Consider the following 11,189-nt stretch of genomic DNA (forward strand, 5'->3'; position numbering starts at 1 on the left):
ATACACACACTGTTTTGTTTTGTTTTGCTCAAGACTGGTTCTTTACAGCTTAAGCCACACCCCGCTTGCAATGTTTTTGTTGGTTAGTCGGAATTGGAGATGAGAATCTCACAGACTTTTCTGCCTGGGCTGTCTTGGAACCACGATCCTCAGATCTCAGCTTCCTGAGTAGCTAGGATTTCAGGCATGAGCCACCAGTATCCAGCTTCAATCCTAAATTTCTAGCTTTCTGCCCCAGCCCACCATATGTGAAACTCTGCCCTGAGGAAGGGTGTAGGAGAGCTCTTCTTACCAGTCTTCTGTACTACTCAGCTTCATACATTGCTCCATCCACTTCTCATAAAATGGTCCTGCTACTTAAATGTGACCTTGAAGCTTTACATTGCGATCTTAGGTTTTCTTGTCTCTACTTTCCCAATACTTAAGGGGTGTTAGGATTGCTGGGAATTGGAGATTGCTTTTTATAGTATTAGATAGAATTTGGTATCTTTGTAGAGAAAGAGAAATGGGTCTCAGCTATTTTACTATGAACATGATCATCCTTTCTTTTGTATGGTGTATTGTTTATCTGACACAAAGATTTCTATTCCTTGGCTGTGGACTTGGGCAAAGACTATGTTCCTGGAACTTAAAGCCTTATAGGTTTTCATAGGAGCTGGACATCCTCAAACCTTAACCATTCCTAGGGACCCCCAGAAGTAACTACTACTGCTCTAAGAGACACTTCTGCTATAACTTGAGGTATGACAAAAGTGAGGCCCTGCACATGTGACTGTTTCATTGTTTCTTGTCTGAATGTCAGAATAATATTTCTGTTTAAAAAAAGGCCCCTCTGAACAAAAATGGCTAATAAATGTGCCAACCAGAAGTGTATCATCTCAGAACTTTTTTACCTCTCTTTTTTATCTCTCTATGCATTTTTTTTTGGTCAGTTGTAGGGCTTGAACTCAGAGCCTGGGTGCTGTCCCTGAACTCTTTTACTCAAGGGTAGTACTCTACCACTTTGAGCCACAGCCCTACTTCCAGCTTTTGAGTGGTTAATTGAAGTCTCGTGGACTTTCCTGACTGGGCTGGCTTTGAACCATGATCTTCAGATCTCAGCCTCCTGAGCTAGAATTGCAGGAATGACCACTGGTGACTGGCTGATACTGGCATTCTTAAAGACACAGCAAGAGCCAGGCACTGGTCTTTCACACCTATAATTCTCGCTACTCAGGAGACTAAGGATCATAATTTGAAGCCAGTTGGGGCATTCAAATGCAAGACCAAGTGAGAGCATGAGGCTAGAGTTCAAGTTCCAGTACCAGCACAAAAAGAAAAGAAAAGAAGCCAGGTACCGGTGGCTCATGCCTGTAATCCTTGCTACTCAGGAGTCTGAGATCTGAGGATTGTTGTTCAAAGCCAGCCTGGGCAGGAAAATTTGTGAAACTCTTATCTCCAATTAACCACCAGAAGACCGGAAGTGGAGCTGTGGCTCAAAGTGGTAGAGCACTAGCCTTGAGCAAAAAGAGCTCAAGAACAGCACCCAGGTTTGGAGTTCAAGTGAAACAACTGGCCCCCCAACCCCCTACACACACACCCCACCGCCGCCGACCTCAGCAAGGTCATCAGCAGAGAGGAATGATGTCATCAAGATGTAGTCTCTCTTCCACCCACTTTTAGGCCCTTCTTGTACTATTTTTCCTTTCTCTCCCTGTTTGGAGCAATCTTTTCTACCCCTTACTTTCTTGGGATTTAGGGAACTATATAGTTATCTCATTGTACTCAGCTGATTGTTGGCAAAGCCAAGACCTAAAAACAATCTGGGATCTGACTCCCAGGACAAAACTTTTTTTTTTTGGCCTGTCCTGGGCCTTGGACTCAGGGCCTGAGCACTGTCCCTGGCTTCCTTTTTGCTCGAGGCTAGCACTCTGCCACTTGAGCCACAGTGCCACTTCTGGCCGTTTTCTGTATATGTGGTGCTGGGGAATCGAACCCAGGGCCTCATGTATACAAGGCAAGCTCTCTCGCCACTAGGCCATATCCCCAGCCCCGACAACACTTTTTTTAAAATTAGTGTAGTATACTAATGGCACAAATTTCATGGTGCCATTTCCTTATACATGCATATGTAATACACAGTACATTTTGACCAAATCACCTTATCTATTGCTCTTCCCTCTTTTTTTTTTCTTCAGGTGCTGATTCTGGGGCTTGAATACAGGGCCTGGTTGCTGTCTCTGAGCTTTTTTTGCTCAGGGCTAGCACTCTATCACTTGAGCTACAGCTCCACTTATTGCTCTGTGTGTGTGTGTGTGTGTGTGTGTGTGTGTGTGTGTGTGTGTGTGTGTGTGCATGTGTGTATGCTTAATTAGAGATAAGGGTCTCCTGGACTATCCTACCCTAGCTGGCTTCAAACCATGATCCTCAGATCTCTACCTCCTGAATAGGGCTATAGGTGTGAGCCAGTCACCTGTACCCTATCCCTCCACTCCTTTTTTTTTTTTTTCTCCTGTACTGGGGCTTGAACTCAGGGCCTGAGCACTGTCCCTGGCTTCATTTTGCTCCAGGCGAGCCCTCTACCACTTGAGCCACAGTGCCACTTCTGGCTTTTTCTGTTTATGTGGTGCTGAGGAATCGAACCCAGGGCTTCATACATGCTAGGCAAGCACTCTGCCACTAAGCCACATTCCCAGCCACTTCCTCTCCTTTTTAAAACAATATACGTTTCATTATTTTTGTTTTTTGAGACATGGAGACTAGGCTGGACTGGAGTCACTGCATAAGCTGGTTGGCTTCAAACTCAATCCTGCTGCCTCAGCCTGTGAAGTGTAGAAATTACAGGCCTGAATCACCACATCTGACCAAACCAGGATGACAGAGATGAGAAAAGGAAATAACCACTCCCCGCTTCCTCTCCTCTTTAAGGATAGTTTAACTCCTCATGACTATTCACGGTCCTTCCTAAAGGGGCCTACAGATATTCTTTAGGGAGAATCCCATTGCCTCTGGGGGTTTATGGTCATCTCTCTGGAATACCCTCGCTGCCTGAGTCCGAGCTCTGGTGTTTGCTTTGGTAGCACACATACTAAAACTAGAATAATACAAAAAAGACCTAACTCTTACTTTGATACTGTAGTTAATATCTATATATACTTTGGTGGGGGAGTTCTGGGGCTTGAACTCAAAGCATGGGTGCTGTCCCCAAGCTTTTGTCAAGGCTCACATTCTACTCCACTTCCAGCTTTTTGGTGATTAATTGGAGATGAGAGTCTCCTGGACTTTCCTGCCCAGGTTGACTTCAAACCTGATACTCAGAACTCATCTTCCCTGAGTAGCCAGGATTATATGTGTGAGCCACCTGCACCCAGCTGGCCAGATATGCTCTTGACCAAGAAATGAGGGAAGAAGGCGATGGATCAGGAAGTAACTAGCGCCAAGATATGCCACCCACTTTTTTATCTCAACCCTTTATAATCCCATTCTGCTTGTTCAGACAGGTAACGTGTGTGTGTAGGACAGAGCTCAGGGCCTTGCACTCTTGCTGAGCTTCTTCACTTAAGGATGCAGCTTTCCAGGTTTTGCTGGTAAATTGAAATAAGTGTCTCTCAAATTTATCTGCCTGGGTTGGCTTCAAACCTCAATCCTTGGCTGGGAATGTGGCTTAGTGGTAGAGTGCTTGCCTAGCATGCATGAAGCCCTGGATTCAATTCCTCAGTACCACATAAACAGAAAAGGCTGGAAGTGGCACTGTGGCTAAAGTGGTAGAGCTCTAGCCTTGGGCAGAAGAAATTTAGGAACAGTGCCCAGGCCCTAGTTGAAGCCCCAGAACTGGCAAAACAAAAAAACACAAAAACACTTTAATCCTTAGATCTCAGCCTCCTGACATGAGTCACTGGTGCCCAGCAAGATTCCAGTTATTCTATATGGTAAAGAGTAGAAAAGTAGAAGAAAAGGGGATCGGTGAAGCATGTTGTAATATTTCCTTTTGTCAGGGCCAGGATGCTGTCTCTGAGCTTCATTGCTCATGGCTAGTGATTTCCCACTTAAGCAACAGCTCCATTTCTGGCTTTTTTTGGATTTTTTGTTTTTTGGTACTTCATTGGCGATTAGAATCTCACAGGCTTTCCTGCGGTGGCTGGCTTTGAACTGTGATCCTCAGATCTCAGCCTACTAAGTAGCTTGGATTATAGGTATGAGCCACTAGTGTCCAGTTTACCATCTGTTTTTCTTTCCCAAACCATGAAGTTAGACTCAGAAGCATATAAATACATCTTTATTGAAAAAAAGTTATAATTCCTTATAAATAAAATAAATAATCCACCATAAACTACAAAGATAAATAATACCAAAATACCTAATAAATATGCAACTTTTTTACAGCTCAGCAACTTTTCTCAACATGCACATCCTATTAGCATGAGTGTACAAATTAACTTGACTCCAATGTGTCTGAACTGATAGATTCATCTTGTTGTTGAGCTTTGGAGGTCTGGGTGTCATCCTTAAAGCTGTTGGCTTTGTGGGCTCCGTGTTGCTGCCCCATGGGAAAAGACACGAGCAGCTATGGCCACGAAGGCCTGGAGGCTGCGAAGGACCTTGAAGCGGAGAAGAGGGCGCTGCCACGGCTGGCTGGAACTGGGGACAGGAATCTGCTGAATTTCCCAGTGGTGACCCTCAGGCTAAAAAGACACAGGACATGGTCATAAAGGACTCTAGATCCTTACCCTCCAACCTCCGTCTCTGACACCAGCTCCCCCCAAACATCTTTAGTGCCCTGGTTCATACCTGCAGGAGTTGACTGAGGCCCAACAGGGAGGCATGAAGCTGGCTCACAGGACCATCGGGCCGTAGAAAAGGCTCCCCTGTGAAAAGATCTGAGCCCAGGAGCTTCTCGTAAAAAACCAGACCCTGGTGGATCCTTTGCAAGCAGAACTAGGGGGGAGAAGAAAATGAGAGAATATGAATACTGTCTTCTCCATCCAAAGATCCATCACTTCTCAGCCACAACTCCCAGTTCCCAAAGAGTACAGCCACATTCTCAGCCTCCACTGCCGCATGGCCCAGTCTCATTGTAGATACCTGGCTGTTGTCCCTGAGTTCTTGAGGATCACAGCCATCCCGACACTGGATATGGGGGACGTTATCTGTAGTCTCTTCATCTTCCTCTTCTCTTAGAAAATCCTGGAATAGAGAAAGAATGGGAAGAATGACAGAAAATAAGTACCTTGGAAACTGGATGTCATACCGTCATCCTAGCTACTCAGGAAGCTGATACAAGGATCACAGTTAGACGCCAGCTCTGGGAGGAAAGTCTATGAGACTCTTGGCTCCAATTAATGGCCAAAAGGCCAGAAGTAGAGCTGTTGCTCAAGTGATAGAGCTCTAGCCTTGAGTGGAAAAAGCTAAGGGACAGTGCCCAGGCCCTGAGTTGAAGCCCCAATAATGGCACACACACACACACACACACACACACACACACCTTTGAGTCCCACTGGACTCTTAGGCCCTGTCTGACTGTCCCAGGAATCCTAGTCTTCTGTCTTTTCTCATCTCCTGATGACCTTTAGCCACAGCTTCCTTCCAACCCTGCAGCCTTCGAGGGCTTGCTTGGAGAGGTTCCCAGAAGCTGCCACTTACCATGTGTTCCACTAATGGGTGTGCATTCCAGGCCAGTGTGCAGAGCTTCTGTGAAAGCTGCTGACACTGGTCCCAGGCAGGGTCACTGCCCCCGGACACAGCCCGGCCTTGAGCAGTCCAGGGCAGCAGCAACAGCAGCACCACAGCTAGGTTCTCAAGCACCATGTTGCCTGCTTCTCAAATCTGGCTGGTTCTGTGACCTGCACCGACCCTTGTGGAATCTTTACCCACTTCCACTTGCTCTGAGCCTGCTTCTCTGTTCTGTCTCTGCTTTGGATTCTCTCCGTTGTTCAGGATTTCTGAGCTGCTTCCCGTTGTTTTTCTCCCTTTGTCTCTCTGACTAGAGCTCTTTTTAAGGCTCGTGTATCTCAAGGCCCGCCCTTTACACTAGCAGGTGACTCAGAGCAGGTGGGATTCCCCTCCCTGCATCATCTCCCTCCATGGAGAGCCCAGGTATACAGCCTCTGTTCCAGGGGAAAGAGTGGTGAGATTGCTGTGGCTAGGGGCCAAGGATGGGACACTTGTGTGTAATGCTCTCCAGGAATTGAAATGGCTATAGAAAGGGCAGGGAAGTTAATGAGAACACTTGAATGAATATAGTCCCAAGTTCCTTCCTCCTGTTTAATAATGTGTCTCTCATCTTTTGCCACTCCAAGCTTTACCCTTACTCCACCCCAACCTCATTTCCTCATTTCCTCTTGTCTAAGGAAAAACCAAAACAGAAGCAGTCACTAGTCTCCCCACAGGATGATGAACTCAGCTTGAAATGAAGTTTGGCTCCAATGTGATGTTTGCTATCTAGGAACAAGGGCTTCTTTTCTCCACTGGAAACTTGTTTTCCCTGGATGATCCTGCAAAAATGTCCCAGGTGAGAATGGACATATACAAGTACTTTGGGAACCTAGGAAGCCATGTAAGTACCAAGTATGGTATTATTGCTTCACTTCAGGCCCCACTGTAGTGAGCACTTTGGGGGAACTATTTTTCAGCCCACTTTGTGGTCTGAGGTTTCATGATTCTGTGACATTCAGTTGATGATTTTTTTTTTCAGGATATCAGTGTAAGCAAGGACTGGAAGTGCAACTCAGATATTCTAACACCAGTTCCTACCCCATGGCTAGAAAGTCCAGAAGTTCCATGTGGTTGAAGGCACACAGTGACAATGATCCTGGCTGGTCCTTCAGCCTATTGCATCCATGGGTAAAATCCACTGACGTTGCTTTCATCACCTCCTGATGCAACATCTAGTGAAACAGCTCAGAGCATGAGATTGGGTGTGGGAGTTCAGGGTGGTCTGAAGTTGGGACTGCCCCAACCCCTGTGGAGGGTTCCAGAATAATTTGAACATCAGAAAGAGGCCATCAGTGAGCAGGCGGCTGGCTCTCAAAGCCACCTCAAGAAGATGACTTTTTTTTCTTCTCAGAAACTTGCTCTCAATAGAGGTCTCCTTTCCCTTAGAACTATTTAAAACTGGCCAATTTCTGGTTTGAATATTATGGTTTTGTGATAAGTCTGCCCTTGGGTTTAATATTTCCAATGTTTAAGAATTAGTTCAGGGAGGGAGGAGGGGGGAATGAGGGAGGAGGTAACAAACAGTACAAGAAATGTATCCAATGCCTAACATATGAAACTATAACCTCTCTGTACATCACTTTGACAATAAATAAGAAAAATAAAATAAAATAAATAAAAAGAATTAGCTCATGGGGCTGGGAATATAGCCTAGTGGCAAGAGTGCTTGCCTCCCTGGGTTCGATTCCTCAGCACCACATATATAGAAAAGGCCAGAAGTGGCGCTGTGGCTCAAATGGAAGAGTGCTAGCCTTGAACAAAAAGAAGCCAGGGACAGTGCTCAGCCAGCCACTGGTGACTCACACTTGTAAGCCTAGCTACTCAGGAGGTTGAGATCTGAGGATCGCAGTTCAAAGCCAGCCCAGACAGAAAAGCCTGTGAGACTCTTATCTCCAATTAACTATGAGAAAACTGGAAGTGGTGCAGTGGCTCAAGGTGGTAGAGCACTAGCCTTGGGCCAAAAGGCCCAGCAACAGTGTCTAGGCACTGAGTTCAAGCCCCATGACCAACAAAAAATGAATTAGCTCAAGCCAGGTACTGCAAGTACTGGTGGCTCACACCTGTAATCCTAGGTTCTCAGGAGGCTAAGATCTGAGGATCATGGCTCAAAAGCAGCCTGGGCAGAAAAGTCTGAGACTTACCTCCAATAAACCACCAGAAAATCAGAAGTGGAGCTGTGGCTCAAAGTGGTAGAGTAGTAGACTTGAGCAGAAAAGCTCAGGGACAGTGCCCAGGCCCTGAGTTCAAGCCCACAACCAACAAAAGAGAAAGAAAGAAAGGAGAGAGAGAGAGAGAGAGAAATGAGAGAGAGAGAGAGAGAGAGAGAGAGAGAGAGAGAGAGAGAGAGAGAGAGGAGAGAGAGAGAGACTAAGATCTGAGGATCAAGGTATAAAGCCAGTTAGGGAAAGAAAGTCTGTGAGCCTCTTATCTCCCATTAACTACCAAGAAGCTGGAAGTGGGGCTAGGTCTCAAGTGGTAGAGTGCTAGTCTTGAGCAAAAAAGCTCTAGGACAGCGCTCAGGCTCTGAGGTCAAGCCCTAGTGCCACCACATACAAAGAAAAAAGCCAGCAGTGGAGGTCTGGATGAAGTGGTAGAAAGCCTTCATGTCTCAGTATCTCCACAAAAAGGAAAACAAAATAAAAAGAATTACTTCAGGTTTGGAAAATGCTTTACCTTTCCTTATATAGCCATAAATAGAATAAGGAAATTGGGGAGTTTATCTCTTAATTTATATACCAGTTCTCCTATCTCTTCACACATACAAATGTATGTGTGTACACTTGTGCCAGTACTGGCACTTGAACTCAGAGCATAGGTATTGTAACTTAGCTTTTTTGCTCAAGGCTGGTGTTCTACAACTTGAGCCACACCTCTACTTCTGTTTTTTTGTTTTGTTTTGTTTTTTGTTTTTTGCTGTTTAGTTGAAGATAAGAGTCTCACCAACTTTTCCTCTTTCCTCAAATCTCAGCCTTTTGAGTAGCAGGCATGAGTTTCTGACACGCAGATTCTTCCTACTTTTTGTGCCCATTCTGGGAGTCCTAAAAGATTGTAGATGAGGGCTGGGAATGTGGCTTAGTGGTAGAGTGCTTGCCTGGAATGCATGAAGCCCTGGGTTCAATTCCTCACGACCACATAAACAGAAAAGGCCAGAAGTGGTAGAGTGCTAGCCTGAGCAAAAGAAGCTCAGGGACAGTACCCAGGCCCTGAGTTCAAACCCCAGGAAAAAAAAAAAATAGGAGAGATGAGCTGGAGGTGTGGCTCAAGTGACAAAACACCAGCCCCCTGAGTTCAGCCCCCTGAGTTCAAACCCCAGTACTGCTCCCCCAAAGGAAAACAAATGGAGATAAAAGGTGAAAGGGAGGAGAAGGAAGTGGAGGCCTGGGAATGGGATAAGAGGAATAGGGGTGAGCTGGAGGCCCAGGGCTCTTAGCTCTTTTGTTTCACTTCCTGATTCTATAGCAATTGGGTAGGAAGGAGGGTTGGTGGGGCAACTGTGGGACTGTTGCATAGCAGGAACTACTTCCAAGGCTACTTCTGACCTGGAGCTCTAAGAAGCCCTTGACGTCAGACAGCTGGAACTCAACTGTTATGCAAATCACATTCACCAAGCACTCCTGGGTAGGCCTTTCCAGTTGGACATCCAGACTCCAAATCTAGTTTAGCTTCCCCAGTTAATAATACCTACTAAGGTGGTAGCTAATATCTATCGAACTCTTACTTTAGGTCATGTACTTTGTCTAAACACGTGGCATGATTTAACCCACTTCATACTCACAACCCAATGATGTAGGTGCTAATTATTATCCCTGTATTACACATGAGGAGGATGAGGTACAGACATTAAGTAATTTAAAAAACAACAACACACAAACCCATAGAGCTACAAAGTGGCTTAATATGGCAATGCAAACAATCTAGCTTCAGATTCTGTATTGGAGGGGTGGGGGAGGAAAGAGAGAATGTAGGGGCCAAGAACAAATCTTACTATGTAGACCACGCTAGCTTGTAACAGGCTACCTAGCCCAGGCTGGCCTTGAACTATGTATCCTCTTGCCTCAGTCTCCTGTTTGCTGGGATTATAGGCTTGTATCACCATGCCAGCATCACTGCATTATATTGGATATCCTGAGGAAAACTTGATTTATAAAGAAGCTTATTTACTCAGGCTCTGTAACTCTCTGGGTCTGTGAAGTCGTTTCCAATTATGAGTACTCAATATGGAAAGTTCACCAAGTAGCTAGACTATTTCTGTCTGTTAGTACTCACCTTTTGTGTGTGTGTGTGTGTGTGTGTGTGTGTGTGTGTGTGTGTGTGTGCCAGTACTGAGACTTGAACTCAGGGCTGGCTAGGCTTTTTCTATTCATGGCTAGTGCCGTACCATTGTGTTATACCTCCCGTTCTGGATTCCTACACCCATTTTTTTTTTCTGTTTGGTTGATGATAAAAGTATCTCTAGGCTGGGAGTGGTTTAGTAGTAGAGTGCTTGCCTAGCATGCATGAAGCCCTGGATTCGATTCCTCAGTACCACATAAACTGAAAAAGCCAGAAGTGACGCTGTGGCTCAAGTGACAGAGTGCAAAAGAAGCTCAGAGACAGTGCTCCAGCCCTGAGTTCAAGCCCAGAAACTGGAAAAAATAAAAAAGGGTAGGGAGCATCTCTGATCTAACTGGGCAGGTTTTAAACTTTGATCACAGATCTTAGCCTCCTGAGTAGCTAAGATTTCAGTCCTGAGCCCTGATGCATAACTTTTTTTGTTTTGAGTTAAATCTCAGGGCCTGTGAAATCAGATCAGGTTGAGACCACCCCCTCACCAGGCTCTGGTGGCTCACACCTATAATCCTAGCTACTTAGGAGGCTGAGATCTGCGGATCCTTGTTCAAAGCTGGGCCAGGCAGGAAAGTCCATGAGACTCTAATCTCCAACTAAGCTCCAGAAAACCAGAAGAGGTGCTGTGGCTCAAAGTGGTAGTATGCTAACCTTGAGCATAAAGAGTTCAGGGACAGTGCCCAGGCCCTGAGTTCAAGCCTCACAACCAACAACAGCAACAAAAAGATGTTTCTCTTGGAGCTGGAGGAGTGGCTCAGGTGGTAGAGTGCCAGCCAATGAGCAAACATGTCAGATACTGAGTTGAGTCCTGGTCTTAGACAATAAATAAACAGATAATCGCTTTTCTCTTATTTTATTCTAGACCTTTGACTCTATGACTACTCTGAATGTGGGAAGTCTAGATTTTTGTTTGTTTTTTTAGTGGTGGTGTTCAACAATAGAACAAAGAGGTTGGCATAGTGGTACAATCTAGTATGCATGAAGCCCTGTGTCTGAGTTCTCAGTACCACATAAGCAGAAAAAGTCAGAAGTGGCACTGTGGCTCAAGTGGTAGATCACCAAACTTGAGCAAAAGAAGCTCAGGGACAGTGCCCAGACCCTGAGTTCAAGCCCCAGGAATAGGGAAGAAGAAAAAAGACTAGAACAGAGAGCCTTATGTGTACTAGGTGTTT

At 45.5% G+C, this 11,189-nt stretch overlaps 1 protein-coding gene across 1 annotated transcript; it reads right to left on the reverse strand.

The window, feature by feature from the left end:
- Positions 1-4,134: 4,134 nt before the first annotated feature.
- Positions 4,135-6,437, reverse strand: Il23a (interleukin 23 subunit alpha). The gene is made up of 4 exons (XM_048361793.1): positions 5,620-6,437; positions 5,062-5,163; positions 4,768-4,914; positions 4,135-4,661 (listed from the first exon to the last, which is right to left on the reverse strand). The coding sequence occupies exons 1-4, from the start codon at positions 5,782-5,784 to the stop codon at positions 4,485-4,487; spliced, it is 591 nt and encodes a 196-aa protein (XP_048217750.1). The 5' UTR covers positions 5,785-6,437; the 3' UTR covers positions 4,135-4,484.
- Positions 6,438-11,189: the final 4,752 nt, after the last annotated feature.

The sequence above is a fragment of the Perognathus longimembris genome, chromosome 1 (genome assembly GCF_023159225.1).
Source record: "Perognathus longimembris pacificus isolate PPM17 chromosome 1, ASM2315922v1, whole genome shotgun sequence".
Classification (NCBI taxonomy): domain Eukaryota; kingdom Metazoa; phylum Chordata; class Mammalia; order Rodentia; family Heteromyidae; genus Perognathus; species Perognathus longimembris.